The 15,604-nt window shown below is 46.1% G+C and overlaps 2 protein-coding genes across 3 annotated transcripts; one reads left to right on the top strand and one right to left on the bottom strand.

Moving 5' to 3' along the window:
• The first annotated feature begins 2,893 nt into the window (after nucleotides 1-2,893).
• prrg1 (proline rich Gla (G-carboxyglutamic acid) 1) lies at nucleotides 2,894-8,210 on the top strand. Of its 2 annotated transcripts, XM_085347582.1 has the most exons (4): nucleotides 2,894-2,959; nucleotides 3,566-3,607; nucleotides 4,315-4,475; nucleotides 6,076-8,210. In XM_085347582.1, the coding sequence occupies exons 2-4, from the start codon at nucleotides 3,598-3,600 to the stop codon at nucleotides 6,535-6,537; spliced, it is 633 nt and encodes a 210-aa protein (XP_085203708.1). In that variant the 5' UTR covers nucleotides 2,894-2,959; nucleotides 3,566-3,597; the 3' UTR covers nucleotides 6,538-8,210. The 2 variants fall into 2 exon arrangements, with proteins under 2 accessions (XP_085203708.1, XP_085203707.1); XM_085347581.1 differs by having other exon boundaries at nucleotides 2,906-3,607.
• A 286-nt stretch (nucleotides 8,211-8,496) lies between these two features.
• Nucleotides 8,497-14,987, bottom strand: cpox (coproporphyrinogen oxidase). The gene is made up of 7 exons (XM_085347580.1): nucleotides 14,329-14,987; nucleotides 14,075-14,218; nucleotides 13,886-13,996; nucleotides 13,640-13,781; nucleotides 12,592-12,810; nucleotides 9,185-9,289; nucleotides 8,497-9,087 (listed from the first exon to the last, which is right to left on the bottom strand). The coding sequence occupies exons 1-7, from the start codon at nucleotides 14,888-14,890 to the stop codon at nucleotides 9,003-9,005; spliced, it is 1,368 nt and encodes a 455-aa protein (XP_085203706.1). The 5' UTR covers nucleotides 14,891-14,987; the 3' UTR covers nucleotides 8,497-9,002.
• Between the last annotated feature and the right edge of the window lie 617 nt (nucleotides 14,988-15,604).

The raw sequence follows: 15,604 nt of genomic DNA, 5'->3' as shown, positions 1-15,604 counted from the left end.
GGCAGAGAGGGTTTGGACATGTGTAGAGAAAGGGTCGTGGATATATTGGACAAAATATGTTGAAGATGAAGCTACCAGGAAAGAGGAAAAGAGGAAGACCTCAGAGAAGGTTTGTGGATGTAGTGAAGGAGGACATGCAGAAGGTTGGTGTGACGGTATAGGATACTAGAGACAGGGTGAGATGGAGGCAGATGATCTGCTACGGTGAACCCCACAGCAAATCTTCTGCAGTCACCAGAAGTGGAAGATGAGGGCTCGGCTTTTGTTCATTCACTTTGGCTTTAAGATCATCCTCCCTTTAGGCCAGCTTTGTTCTGATTGGCTGCCCTTCCCAAACAGAGAAGCTGGTAGGTGGAGCTGCTGTGCTGATAAAACTACTTTAAGGACGTCTCCACACAATGACATCATCAAGAGTGCTTTGAGCAGTGCGAGGTTGTGGATCACAGCGCAGACACCGACTGTATCACTTTAAACACTCTGTGAGACAAACCTTTATTCTGTCTCACACAGACTCAGAGCTACGGTTAGAAGGCTGCTCGTGTTCTTTCTAACTGAACTCAGTGATTTTTGTCCCCAGGGACGAATCTTGGAATTAATTCATATTGATCACAAATGCACCCTGAGAGAGACGTAGACGAGTAAATTAACTTCATAGCTACATTTAATTAGAAATGCACCATCAGCATCTGTGTCCTTGTTAGTTTTAGGTTATAGACCGCAGTTAGCATGAAAGGAAACTGAAAATAAAACACAACGTTTGAAGTTTCATGAACCAGTACATTGATATTATATGCAGGTCTGTACTGTACTGTACTGTGTGTGTGTGTGTGTGTGTGTGTGTGTGTGTGTGTGTGTGTGTGTGTGTGTGTGTGTGTGTGTGTGTGCGTGTGTATTTACCCATCCAGCCTCTCCTGATTACAATCTGTTTTCATCAGTAATGATGTTGAAAGACTTTGCCGGCAGGAACATTTGACCTACACTTTGGTAAGACACACACACACACACACACCACACGACATCATGACTCATCAGTGTTAATATACTGCTCGGAGTTGCATATTTGATTGCACGTCTAAGGCACAAAATATCAATGCTTAGATTGAACTGATGACTGACACAGAACACTGAGCACGAGGGAAACCATGTGGAAACAAAGTGAAATGAACAACTGTATCTTCCTCTGCCACGAGGAATTGGAAAATGTGGTGACGTGAGCAAAAAATGAAATGTCAGGCAAACGCTAGAGATAAATATATTCTTTAATACTAACGTCGCTGCACAGCAAAATCTCCAGTGTTAAATTAACACTGGAGAGTGTCTATATGGGTCCACACCTCTGAGTGTTAAATACAACACTGTTGACAGTGTTATATGTTTAAAAGTAACCTAGTCAGTTTTGAAGATTAACAATGGCTAACACTGAGCAGTGCTGATTTTCTAACACTGGAATATTTCTAACATTTTGAGTTATTTTCCAGAGTTAGAAAATCAGCACTGCTCAGTGTTAGCCATTGTTAATCTTCAAAACTGACTAGGTGTGTGAAAGAGGATGGTTTTCTGGATCTGCATTTTAGAATCATCCTCACTATCTGAGATTTGAAGTGAAATTTGTCTCAGCTTGGCAAATATTAACGTCCCAAAATCTCAAACCAAACAGAAGGTCTCTGTGAAGGTTCTCAGTGATCCAGGTCATCGTAGTCTAAGGAGCTTGGAAAGAAAAGCGTCTGGACTTCTTTAAGTTGCTTGAAGACGTTTCACCTCTCATCCGAGAAGCTTCTTCAGTTCTAACTGGTGGAGAGTCCCAGATTTAAACCCAGTGTTAGTTTCCCCCCAAAGAGGACCATCAGGGGGTCCTTTGTCCCTCTTTGGGGGGAAACTCCCACTGGGTTTGAAATACAGTGTACCCCTTTGGCCTCTACAATTCTCCTGTGGGAGCGGTTGGCGTCATTGCTTTCCTAACACTGTACAACACACATATAACGTATATTTAGCCACCCTGATGTTTCTGATTGTTATTTTAGTTCATTTATTGTCATCATTGTGCCTGTTTTTGTTAGATAAATGTGTAGTATGTGTGTGCCACAAATGTGTTGTAGGCGCCGTTAACGCTGAATATATAATTCTGGCTAGCTTGGAAGTTGTGATGGGCTGAGCTAACCCCCCCTGTTTGTATTTGGCTGCAGGAGCTGGAGCGAGTAAGTTAATGACTTGGACGTCTTTCTTTCCTTTACCTTTCTTTGTCAGGCACGCAAGAACACACGGTTACAATAGCAAGGGTTCGATTTATTCTATTTAAATATTTTCTTTCACTTTTTGTTCTGCTTAGTTTCATTTTAGCGTCTGTGATTTGAAGGCATGTAGGTTTGGTTTTCGTTAGTTTCAGTCTTTTTATTGTCGTGCGGAAAGATCTAAGCAGCTGACTCAGTCTTAGACGTCCAAACTCTCAATAAACATGTCAATCAAAGCCTTATCAGAAACGTGAAAAATGTTAGATATAAGACTTAAATGTTTTACCTAAAACTACGAATATTTCCTCTTTATTTTCTTTTATTTTATTTGAGCTAGTTTTCCAAGTTCACAAAATAGTTTCATTATTTTTCATTATTCTTTATGTTTTTTGTCACATACGATTTTAGCTTCGTTTAATTAACCTTGCGGAGGATGGAGACAGCAAGAACTGCCGCCTTTCATCGATGACCTTTGATTTTTATTGGGTGGCCTATTTGTGAACTAACTTGCATAATTAGATTATTGGTTACATTTATGTATCTTTAGTTATTTTTTCCACATTTACCTGCTATTCTTCGTGCTAACGGCGGTGTGTCTCTTTAACTCGGGGCAGTTCGTGAAGCCGCGATACCAAACAGACCTTGTGCGCCTGCGCAGTTTGTACAACAAATCTTTCGGGCAGCGGAGGAGACGAACGGTCGCTAATGCGCATATTTGGGGACGAAAAAAGGTAAGTCGCAGCGATAGGCGTTGTGTTTGCAGCAACACGCGGTTTCGAGAAGCAGTGAAGCCCGTAGCGTTTGGCGGGACTCTCTCCCGGGAAGTCTTTGTTTGGATCCTGTGTTGATGGCCAGATTGAATTTAAAGGTGAAGGCTCCGTGAGCCCACTAATCGACCTGCCAGGACACTAACCCGCTCAGCCACACACCACCGAAGCTAACCTAACCCGATAGAGACCGTTAGCACAGCGCCGTGTCCCCGGTGGCTGTTTGGGGCGGAGGCGCTTTGTGATGGATGATTGTGCTGATGGTCATCTATTTTTGGATCCGTGCGGAGCGCTGGACGGCAGCCGCCATTGGTCGCTGTCACTTCAGCCACGGATGTCTCGTGGTCATGGCGTAACGACGCCCTTTACCGTGTCCCTGTTAGAAAACGTCGGTCTGTGTGAGAACAGCAGAGATGTGGTGTCTGAGAAGGAGCTTGGAAACCGTGCTGCTCATCTTTAAGTAGGACCAAAGGAAGGGTGTAGCTGCTGAGGTGGAAGTTCTTGTTAACTGTCATCTTACTCCATCAGCAGGTTCAAACTGAAGCTTAATGCCTGTTTGCTTTTCTGCAGATAAACCCCCCCCAAACAGACCCGCGGGAATCATGGGGAGTGGTAAGTTTACCCACAAGCAGAGACGGAAACACGGATTCCTCTTTTTCCTACTTGTTTTTCCTGTTCCATTGTGTTGATTTTCCTCATTGTCCATGCTACTAAACCACTGCAGTGCCCCCCCTTGTTGACACAGTAACAATTCCCATTCTGTCCGGGGGGAAATTCCTGTTTGGATTTTGCTCTTTGTCCTTTTTTCTGCTTTTAAGCCTTTTGCTGATCCCATTCCCGAAGTTATGAGTCAGACAGCCGTTACTTGTTAATTTGGGCATGTTGTGGCATCTGACTGTTTCCTTGGGGGAGTTTATGTTTATATTCTGGGTGTGAGAAACAGAGAGCCACCTTGTCTCTTCAAGTCCGTTCTTCCAGTTTCTTTTATTTGGCAGAGGGACGGATGCCTAAATCAAAGGAGCTTTTGTCTTTATGTAGAAATGTGGGCACTGACCAGCGCTCGGCTCGGCTGCCTTTGTTTCAGTCCCCACCTCGCTCCTCTCCCCATTTTCCTCATTATTCTTTTCCCAGCATCTCTTTCCTTTTTGCCGCCCTTTCAATGCCGTCTAAATTCCTCCCCCATGCTGTTCTGCTTGCTGACTCGCCCTCACTTTCCTGTCATCTTCATTCCTTTCCTGTCTCTGCTTGTTGATTAATGCATTTTTTTCTTTCCCCTACTCGCTCCTGTCTTTGCTTCCTCCCTCCTCCACTCGTTTCAGTGTTCCTGCCAGCAGAAGCGGCCCACTCGGTCCTGCGGAGGCTGCGCAGGGCCAACTTTTTTCTGGAGGAAATAAAGCAGGGTAACATCCAGAGGGAGTGTCGGGAGGAGACCTGCACCTATGAGGAGGCCCGGGAAGCTTTTGAGAACGAAGAGAAGACGGTGAGAGGATGAGGAGGCGTGTCGCATCACACAGTGCACATCAGAACTCCAACATGAACCACGCGTCGTTTTTCTTTAACAGGAAATCATTTCCCATTGGGGCACATTTGTGGAGTGCTGGAAATAAACAGCTTAAAGTTTTCCTGATTCTTATAGATGAGGACAAAATTATTAGCCCACCTATGAAATTTAAAGTCTTTCCCGGGTGCTTCTTCAACAGAGCATGTTTGTGCACAATAACAGAACTGTTTCAGATTAGTTTGACCGGGGTCAGTATTATTCGCCCTTCTGGAAAAATAGACCTTTTTATCGTGCCACCGCACAAAGCACTGCTGGGAAATGATGTGATTTAACTTGGTAATGCTCAGAGCTTCTAGAATCAGGATAAAACTGAAGGTTATTTTCCTATTTTCACTCAGTATAAAAACTTCAGCGAGGGTCTGAGCTATCAGTTGAGAAAGCATACAGAGTTTCCAGAGTAGAAAGCAGAGACGATGCTTATGTTTGGAGAGAGAAGTGAGAGGTGTACAACCAAAGAGCGCTGGCTCCACAGTGAAACACGGGGGTGGGAGTATTATGCCGTGGGAATGCTTCAGCCCACTTTAAACAGAGAGTCTCAGGATGGAAGGAATCGCGAAGAAAGAAGGAAATAATAATAATAATAATAATAATAATGGATACTTTATTGATCCCCATGGGGAAATTACTTGTTTTTTCTCTGCATTTGACCCATTCACTCAGTGAAGCAGTGGGCAGCCCACTAAGCAGGCGCCCGGGGAGCAGTGTGTAGGGACGGTACCTTGCTCAGGGGTACCTCAGGGTAGCCGTTAAGTGGATTCGAACCGCCGACCTTCCGATCATGGGGCGATCATGGGGCGACCACTTTACCTTGAAAGGAAGCTTTAGAAAGAAAACCTCAGGCAACCAGCAGCAAATCTGGGTCCTAATGTCTTCCAACACGACAACAACCCAAAACATGCCTGGTGAAGAACAGCTGGTCTGCACGGAGCCCTGACACCAGTGCCAGTCTGTGGGGGGGCCTGAAGATCTAGGCCAAGGTGATCAAGTCTGGAGGATCTTGGGAGATTCACTGAAGAAGACACGTGTTAGCATTGGGGAGCTAATCATTTTGACCCTGGTAGTAAAATAACATGATCATCCAAAAAACTAGGATGTTTGGATAATTGAAACTGCTCGCCCTTTTTAAAAGCACTTGGGAAACTTGAAACATGAAAACATGGCTTCCACTGCAGCTAAATCCCACAGGTCAGCATCACCGGTGGAGAGTAACCCACGCCAGCCGCTCTAACTACAAGTGATAGTTTGTGGCGTTCATGTGTCCAGCAGTGAAATCCTGTGCCGAGAGCGGAACGAGGGTGTTTGTCAGAAAGTGATTGCGATCAGCAGGAAGAACAGCCCAGTGCAGCATTGTGTGGAGGCTGGAGCTAGGTCATGTGTGCGCTCACGTGGTCTCTTTTTGTTTGTTTGGGTGCTGTTGTCGGTTTCCTTGCGTTGCAGTAATGTGGATAAAAAGCGCTTGCAGTGGGGGGGGGTGCACGTTTGGGCTGTTTTATTGACAGTGTGGATGTTCTGTGTGCAGAGGCAGTTCTGGGAAGAATATGTGCGTGAAAGCAGTCCGCCTGGAGGCCCGGAGGCGGCGGTGGGCGGGATCCACTCGCTCTACCTGATTGTGCCGCTGCTGCTGGTCGTGGTCATCATCGCCGGCGTCGCAATCACTGTGTGGCGCTGCCACTCCCGCAAACGCTCACAGCGCAGCCCCAGCATGGGACTCTCGCATCACAACAACGTCTTGTCAGTGGTCTCTATGGACCACTGGGGGAGGGAATACCACGGTGACCAATCAGAACTCAGCATCCACAGCAGCCCAGCGTATCCAGGCTCAGAGTTTACGTCAGGGCGCGGAAGCGCCGGCGACCCGCCGCCATCTTACGAAGAGGCTGTGGGCCACACGGACGTCCAAATAGAGACTGAGCCGCCCCCACAGTATGAGGACATAGTCAACAGCAGTTCTGTTAGTGTCAGTGGGGGCCAAGGGAAGTGAACGTGTTTTTAACCAGCAGCCTAACAAAAGCCCTAACACACACTAAGACTTATTGTTTAGCAGTGCTACTGCTGTGGTTTCACCAGCCCCCCCCTGCAATCCAACACACACGACAGAAACACTAATAACTGTTTGGTCAGTGGACTAATGCAATCATCAGTGCTGGAACAGAAGTTGCACTAACCGTTGAAGGAACGAGTGATGGTGCAATACCACGCTGCTGCTTCTCCTCACGCTGTGTCACAGCTACAGATTCACAAACAGGGTTTGTATCACAGGTGTGAGACCAATGCTTTAGTGGCGCTCGGTACCGACTGATGCCAGTTTGAGACCCGAGTGGGCAGCGTCACATCATTTGTTTTTCATCTTTGAATACGTCCTTGTCAAAAATACTTCATCCACAAGTTTGTGGTTGTACATTTGCCGTGTGTGACTCGATCATAAGTGAACATAATGCAGACTTTTGAGAAAGGACATTATTCACCAGCCGGTCTCTCGTGGTGGGCCGGGAGCCTGCATGTGGCTCCAATGAGGGTTTTACCTGTAAACAGTAAACAGATGTCAAGGCATAATATATATTTTTTTATTTAACCAGGAAGATCCCACTGAGATTAAAAACCTCTTTTTCAAGGGAAACCTGGCCAAGATAGGCAGCAGCAGGTGTCTCCCAGTTACAGAAATGACTCAGTTAATATGCCTTAAACCATGAGGTGACACGCCAAACCAAAGCATTGGTCCATCTTTAGTAAACACAAAGGGTTAAGGGAAGGAGGGCAGTTATGCGTCATTACCTGCTTATATTTCGGTAACGCCTGTAGTTCATGCTGTCCTCGTGAGGTTAGAGGTGTCTCCGTACTGTCTAATTTGATTTAATGGTCAGGACTCACTGGCCCATGAACACTAGTGGGGCCTCTGACAGCTGCTTTAACTGTGGAACGCCCTCCTTCCCAAACGGACCTCCTGGATGTGAAGCTGCAGCTGTGCTACAGTTACTGACTTGCACATAAATGTGGGGCAGAAAGCAGCAGAGACGGGTTGTCAGGGGAAGCTTCTGTATTTACAGTCACCGTGGATAAAGTCTATGTTTAGCATGAGTAATGTATCTATGTAACTGTGTATCTGTGTGCAAACATTACGGGGAGGCATTTTTTAAAGCTTAAAGGCCAGTGACTGCACCGGTGCTGATGTAACCGTAGTACAGTCGGTTGTGACTAATGGAGGGGCGAAGCTCAGAATGAGCTGTTTCATGGAAAGTAGGACAGTCTGTTTCACGTTTGCTGTGTCACTCAGCAGTAACAATGATGTTGTAATCCTCAGAGTGCTCGGTCTATATGAAACGCTGCTGCTGCTGCATACACTCTAAAGCCAAATATGTCGTCACTAATGCTGATCACTGTCACGCAGCAGAGCACTGAACGTTTGCAGCGTGACCTTTGAGCCTCAGCACTCGCTGCGACACTGAGCTGACTCGTGCTGGTAGAGGTAGCAATTTTGGTTCGGCCACTTGTTGTACTGTTACTTAACCGAACCCTGTTTTTACAAAGCCTTATCGAGGAAAAACACGTTACATAACACTAAAAGTAAGGAGCTTGTTATAAATCTTTCACTTGTGCAAAAGCTTGAATTAATTTGTAATAAAATATTTAAAACTCGCTGCATGAATCTTTCAGCGTCTCGAGAACATGTTCAGTTTGTTTGGGTGAGCACTTGTTGCCCCCCCGCACTGTTACCATCATCACTCACAAAGGGACAAATTATTCATCGCCTGGTGGTTTTCCAGGCGCTCACAAAGTGAGATTCTTACCAAGGATACAGATGTATCCAGACAGATTGTTGTTTCCACCTGGCCTGTGACTCACATTCGTCCTCTGTGGGTCAGAGATTGTTTACTGCTGTTCAAACAAACCATAAAGTGATTCATTAACCACAAATCAAAGACCAGCACAAAGTGAATGGGCCTCAGCAGAGAGTGGCGAATATCCATTTATTCATTTTGTGGCAGAAACAGTCATTGTGGACATTGAAACCAGCTTCTATTAACATTAGATGGCAGAGCTGACACAGTGGCTCAGTTTGTCCTTTTCAGGTGTTTGTTGAAAGCGAGCAGAGGACGGCTTTAACAGCTTTGAGCAGAGCGAGCCACATTTAGCTGGTCATAGAACAAAACACACACGTTTAAAGGAGCACAACGGAAGTGCAGCTGACCTGAAAAGGAGGTCGCCCATTAAGTCACATTATTTGGTCTTGCAGTAAGCAATGGCACCAAGCTCATGAACTGAGTTTGACATTATTCAGGGTCCGTTTTACCACGGCTCGTTTGACAAAATGAAAAAGCTCTTCAGACATCTACAGCGCAGCTCCATATTATAAAAGCAGGGTTAAATGTTGCCCAGCTAGTCGATCAGCCAGCTTTATAAAATAGATGTTTTTGTCCATACTGACGTCCAAACCCGGGGGCGCTCCGGTCACACCCAGTCTTTGGGGTTTCGTAACGCATCCAGCATCTCAGCCTCCCGGGTGCCTTTGGCAGGCTCGTGCATGTACTCCCACCTGAGGATGACGAGTGATTCTGTTACCACGCGACGCGGGCAGCCTGCTGTTGACACAAGCGAGGTGCAAACAGTGCTTTGAAGAGGCAGCAGCTTACCTTGCGGTGAGTGGGAGGGACATGAGGATGCTCTCGATTCTTGAGCCGGGCGTGGCCAGGCCAAACTTCACTCCCCTGTCGTACACCAGGTTAAACTCCACATACCTGCAGAGCAACACATCCTCACTGTAGGCTCAAAACTTCCTGTTCATTGTTTAAGGTGATCAGGTGCTGTATGAAAACACATAAGAACAAACCAAGGCAGCCCATGCTCTGGGTTTACTTTCACAGGAATAATATTGTAATGCGTATTTATTCATTTTGTTTTCTTTGTTACTGTGACAGGTTTGTGGTAGAGATGGCACGATACCACTTTTTAATGTCCGATACCGATATCATAAATTTGGATATCTGCCGATACCGACATGAATCCGATAGTGTTTTAATCAGTACGACTGTTTTATTAATATCTTGCTGCATTTTGTACAAGTTCATACTCAAGTTTAAAAAAACAAACACTAAAGCTGTTCTGTTGAACCTGTGTGTAAAAACTATTTCATAGTTCAGCAACACTGATCAATCTAATAAACGTAAACCTGCTCTATCCTCCCTATTCTGGTATTTTAAAGAGTACTTAGCAGAAATATTAAGCAACCTGACTAATAGGGTTGAAAACGCCCCACAAAAAATAAATAACTAGGGAACCACCCCCACCCTCCGCTTCGTGATGCTTAATCGACGTAATCAACTTTCATTTCATGTGTGTAAAAGAAAATTCACAGAAATCAATTATTTTTCAAGAAATATTAAACAGATTCAACATCTTCCTTCAACAGATTTGCAGACTGCACAGATGGTACCTTCCCAAAGGAAAAAGTACTATAGCTTACTAGGGTATATTAGACTTAACAGTTACTACACTCAACAAAAATATAAACGCAACACCTTTGTTACTGCTCCCATTCCCCATGGGATGGACGTAGAGACCTAAAATTCATTCCAGATACACAATATAACCATCCCTCCCAAACAGTGGTCACAAATCAGTCCAAATGTGTGGTAGTGGGCACATCTGCTATATTGAGATAATCCATCCCACCTCACAGGTGTGCCACATCAGGATGCTGATCTGACATCATGAGTAGTGCACAGGTGTACCTCAGACTGCCCACAACAAAAGGCCACCCTGGAATGTGCAGTTTTTTGCGCTATTGGGGGTCTGGGGACCCAGAACCGGTCAGTATCTGGTGTGACCACCATTTGCCTCATGCAGTGCAACACATCGTCGCATGGAGTCTATCAGATTGTCAATTGTGGCCTGTGGAATGTTGGTCCACTCCACTTCAATGGCTGTGCGAGGTTGTTGGATATTCGTGGGAACTGGTACACGCTGTCGTATACGCCGGTCAAGCACATCCCGAACATGCTCAATGGGTGACATGTCCGGTGAGTATGCTGGCCATGCAAGAACTGGGACATTCTCAGCTGCCATCTGCCCTGAACAATGTGAACCATGATTCATCCGTGAAGCGCACACCTCTCCAACGTGCCAGACGCCATCGAATGTGAGCATTTGCCCACACAAGTCTGTTACGGCGACGAGCTGGAGTCAGGTCAAGACCCCGATGAGGACGACGGGCATGCAGTTGAGCGTCCCTGAGACGGTTTCTGACAGTTTGTGCAGAAATTGTTTGGTTGTGCAAACCAATTGTTCCAGCAGCTGTCTGGGTGGCTGGTCTCAGACGATCTTGGAGGTGAACCTGCTGGATGTGGAGGTCCTGGGCTGGTGTGGTTACACGAGGTCTGCGGTTGTGAGGCCGGTTGGATGTGCTGCCATATTCTCTGAAACGCCTGTGGAGACGGCTTATGGTTGAGAAATGAACATTCAATGCACGGGCGACAGATCTGGTTGACATTCCTGCTGTCAGCATGCCAATTGCATGCGTCCTCATTGCTTGTGGCATCTGTGGCATTTTGCTGTGAGACAAAACTGCACATTCCAGGGTGGCCTTTTGTTGTGGGCAGTCTGAGGTACACCTGTGCACTACTCATGATGTCAGATCAGCATCCTGATGTGGCACACCTGTGAGGTGGGATGGATTATCTCAATATGGCAGATGTGCCCACTACCACACATTTGGACTGATTTGTGACCGCTGTTTGGGAGGGATGGTTATATTGTGTATCTGGAATGAATTTTAGGTCTCTACGTCCATCCCATGGGGAATGGGAGCAAAAACAAAAGTGTTGCGTTTATATTTTTGTTGAGTGTATATACAGTAATGGACTTCTATACATCAGATTAAAACTTTGGGTGTAAGATTCAGATAATTTTTTTATTAAAAGCTGGACATTTTAAATGAGAATAAGAAAGAAAAGTATGTCTTTGTGCCCCCTTTTCCCTGTTCATGCCCTATCGGCCCCCCTGGCTAAACTTTGCTAGATCCGCCCCTTTGCTTTACTTCTCTGGGATAACTTCCTCGGAGATGAAATGCCGGGTTGGTAGCGAGGCAGCAAATGCTGAACCAGACTGCCGACAGGCCTCGCACGCCACAGCCGCTCTGTCACGTGACGCATACTGCCCCGACGTGCGAAAGTTATGAGCTGAATTACGTCATGTCACAAGTTTTGTGAGGTGCTTTCTGTATGTGCCAACACATACCACACTGAGCTAATCTGAACAGTCTAATCACTCTACTGGTTTCCAGCTTGCTATGTACTTCCCTCTCAAACTCGCCCTTTAAGTCAGTCTCTGTGTTGTTAGCGACTCCCTGCCAGGATCCACTCCAGCTTCAGACCACACTGCAGTCATTAAGTAGCTCAATCACACAAGTGAAGGAAGACTAAACCTGAGACTGGCAGTCACTGCAAGTGTGTGGCCTGAAAAACAGGACGGACTGACTTGGATCAGCTGGTCTGTGAACCCTTTATAATTTTGTGTTTATTTGAGCTCAAATATTCTTAAAGGAAAATCTGAATAAAAATAATATCAAACTTTGATGTTTTACTTGTTGTAGAAAATGAGCAAAGGTGCAAAAATAAGTGAAGCTTTGTTTCGGTGTCTAGTGTGGATCCCTCCTGCAGCAGTAACTGTAACTAAAGCTTTGTGTCGATCCGACCTGTAGCTTCTTCCTCTGCAAAGCACAGCATCACCTCTGGGACGTCTGCGTTTCCTTGCATGACGTGCTCACTGCAGGTTCTTCTGCAACATTTCTGCGTGTCAGGACGCTCACTCTGACTTCAAAACGGTCCCTTTAGTCTTCTTCGACTCCTCTATGATACAAAGACTTGTGTGTTTAAGGTCACTGTGTTGATGTGTGAATTTTATTATTTGTGCAAAATCCAAGACGAGCATGAACAGCTCTTTGTTGAAGACCTCAGAAGTCTTGTTTGTAGACTTCCACAAAGATCTGAAAATCAAACTGATCAGATGGGTTCTCTCTTATTTACCGTTTGGTGCTACTCACCGGCCTCGTCGAACCTGCTGCCAGTCCTTCTCCTCATCAGAAAAAGAGTCATTGAGATGTTTGTACACGATGGGCAGATAGCAGGGCACCACCGTGCGGGCGCAGCTCTTGACGAAGCTGAACACTTCCTCCTGATTCGGGGAGTCCAGGTCGTCAAAGAAGATTCCTCCTATACCGCGGGTCTCTCCTCTGTGGCGGACGTAGAAGTACCTGTCACACCTGGGCAACATGCAGTAACATATACTGAGACAGAAGCAGGGCCAAATAAATATCCAAATATATGACATACGACAAATGAAGTCTGAAAGACAGATTTGCCTGTATGTTGATATCAGTATTTATAATGACCGAGTAATGAAAATTTAGAAAGTAAAATAAAACGTTTAAAAAAAAGAGAAAATGTCCTCTCAACCACGTTATGAGCAGTGATGTTCCAGTTTGTCCACCAGAGGGAGCTCTGCAACTTCTCTGTTGCTTGGACCACCACAAACACACCAACTCAGCAGATTCAACAAAACAGCAGTAATATCTTAGTGAGGATTAAAAATAAATATGAATTGTGTTTATGTTCCATTTTTCCTGAGAGAAAAAGAAAAATATCGGCCAATATATCAGACTTTTAAATCATCAAACGTCAGTATAGGTATCAAAGCTCCAAATGGGCTCTAAATGAATTAACAGCAAGTCGACTGAAAGCATGTCTGTAGAGACAGTAAACTGTGCTACATTTAGTGGATGAGAGGGGTGCCAATCGTCTCTGTAACAGGAAAGGCATATTTATGAAAACATCACATTATTCCTTAAATGTAAAACTTTACCTCATACAGCAAACATCAGATAAACCACACCCATCATTTCCCACTGAAGTCAATCCCTGACTAACGTCTTGCTTCAACGGTTTTTCTGCAACTGCAGATTTTAGGCAAAGACTTCCTCTTATCATAACTCCACAGTGGGGATACACCCAGTGCAAATCCACACACAGCGTACGTGCTGAAGGACGCACGTGCAAGTGCAGGGGACGAGCGTGGGGCTAACCAAACCGTACCATTTCTTAAAGTCGGGGTAGTGCTGTGGGTGGTGCTTGTCACAGGCCTCCTTCAGGGTTTTGTGGAAATGAAAGGCATCCTCCTTATCTATATACACCGGGGTCAGGTCTGTGCCTCCACCGAACCACCACTGCTTAGTGCCTAGAACAAGGAAGAAGGAAACAAGGGTTATCATTCACTCCACACTCAGCTGTGTCACTGACACTGAGAGCCAACTGCTGATGTGATGAAGGCCTAATGCTTACCATCTTCCTCCTCAATCTCAAAGTATCTGTAGTTGAAGTGCACAGTGGGAATATGGGGGTTTTTGGGGTGAATAACGGAGCTTACTCCCATGGCAACAAATGGCAGTTTACCTGGGAAAAATAAAGATACCAATATTAAAGTTTAAACCGCTGTGTTCAAGAACACAAATCGCAGTAGTCAAAACTCACCATCTTTCCCTTTGAGGACCTTTCCTCTGCTCCTCATCTGCTTCGCCGCCTCCTCTGTCAGGTTCCCAAACACCACCGACACATTAACACCCGCCTTCTCAAACACCTTTCCGTCCTGCATCACACAGCTGATGCCTCCACCACCTGACACAGACACAGTCTGTTTACTTTTGGTTCTTCTTTAAGCAAATATAATCATGTTACACTCTGTTACGCTGTACGTGGATATTTTATGTCAGGCAGAAGCGCCTCACCTTCCTTCCTCTTCCACCGGTCAACCCTGAACGTCCCACCGTCCACTTTCTCCAGGGCTTTGCAGAAGTCGGCCTGAGTCTCCATGATCAGCATCTCCATCTTCGTACGCATCTCGTCCTTGTTCCCCTGCAGCACACTAATGTCAGTCACCGGCGGAGACATGAAGCCCCGGCACCTCTGAAGAATGTCCGCTTCTTCCCCCGTCTCCTTTGCGGCTCGGGGGACCCTCGTTGCCATCTCTGCGCGCTGGAAGTGGTCAGTGTTAGCTAGAAACCCCGCTACGGCCGCCGCCGCTGTTACTGCTGCGGCTCCGCTGAGCGCCAGGGCTCCCCTCCTGGTATTCCCGGACCTGCCTGCGGTCCCATGGGACATGAACCTCACGCCGGTACCCCTCGAAAACCATCTCGTTCCCGGAAGCAAAGGCACTGACCGACTGTGAGTGGAGGCTAGCCGCGAAACGGACTCTCCGGCACTAGCGAGCCCCTTTAACGGAGAAGTTAAACATCGTCTCGCGGCGCTGTGAGCCGTTTTGTTCACCGAGTAAAAGACGATGGTGGCCATCTGTGGACAAGACACGATTCTCTGTCCGTGTGTCCGGCCTGTCACTGTGTTCTCACCACCAACTTAAAACTGTGTCAGAAGTTTCACCTACGTGATATCAGGCATGTCTTAGATGAAGGGGCGTGGTTTGTCAAAGGAGATAAACGCAACATGGGAAATGTCGTTCTCCATTATCGCGGTGCGGGGCTCAGAATGATGCATGCCTACACAAAACTCCAAGACCCAGAGTTCAGTGCGCCACACAAACGTTGCATTCAAAGACTTCTCTGTTTGGGGAGGCATTTAAGGACCTCTGTTTCTCATACGATTGTTCATAACATTGATTGATTTTTTAGACTTCTGCGGGAAATCTTCGTCTTAACTTCGACGACGTAAGCGGAAACCCCATTTAACCCTAACGCTGCAACCTCCTACAGCTTTCAGGTCATTGCGGGCTACATGTTACATATCCTGGGAGGTGCACATCCGGTTACATGGAAGTTTATCGGGGAGCGTTAAAAGGAGTTTGTGCTTACTTCATAAGTTATGACTTAGAATTGCAGCAGAAGTGTAAATCAGGCATTACTCTTTATCAGTGAGTCGAAATATAAAACAAGCTGATTCCCTAGCTTGGGGTGTCAAACATAGGGCCCAAGGGCCAGAATAGGCCCACCACAAACTCCAGTATGGCCCACTGGATGTCTTTGGAAAATGTGATGGGAGGCAGTTTGGACT

The sequence above is a fragment of the Diplotaxodon limnothrissa genome, linkage group LG23 (assembly GCF_057381915.1).
Source record: "Diplotaxodon limnothrissa isolate DT_005_m linkage group LG23, D_limnothrissa_male_GT1.1, whole genome shotgun sequence".
Classification (NCBI taxonomy): Eukaryota; Metazoa; Chordata; class Actinopteri; order Cichliformes; family Cichlidae; genus Diplotaxodon; species Diplotaxodon limnothrissa.
The sequence above is the reverse complement of the archived record's forward strand: the minus strand, read 5'-3'. Positions and strand labels throughout refer to the sequence as shown.

Coding starts and splice junctions, on each gene's coding strand:
- prrg1 (XM_085347581.1), top strand. CDS start 3,544: ATGCCTGTTTGCTTTTCTGCAGATAAACCCCCCCCAAACAGACCCGCG. Junction 3,608..4,314: donor CGCGGGAATCATGGGGAGTG/GTAAGTTTACCC, acceptor CACTCGTTTCAG/TGTTCCTGCCAGCAGAAGCG. Junction 4,476..6,075: donor TTGAGAACGAAGAGAAGACG/GTGAGAGGATGA, acceptor TTCTGTGTGCAG/AGGCAGTTCTGGGAAGAATA.
- cpox (XM_085347580.1), bottom strand. CDS start 14,890: ATGGCCACCATCGTCTTTTACTCGGTGAACAAAACGGCTCACAGCGCC. Junction 13,997..14,074: donor GGTCCTCAAAGGGAAAGATG/GTGAGTTTTGAC, acceptor TATTTTTCCCAG/GTAAACTGCCATTTGTTGCC. Junction 9,290..12,591: donor CAGCAGGTTCGACGAGGCCG/GTGAGTAGCACC, acceptor GTTGCTCTGCAG/GTATGTGGAGTTTAACCTGG.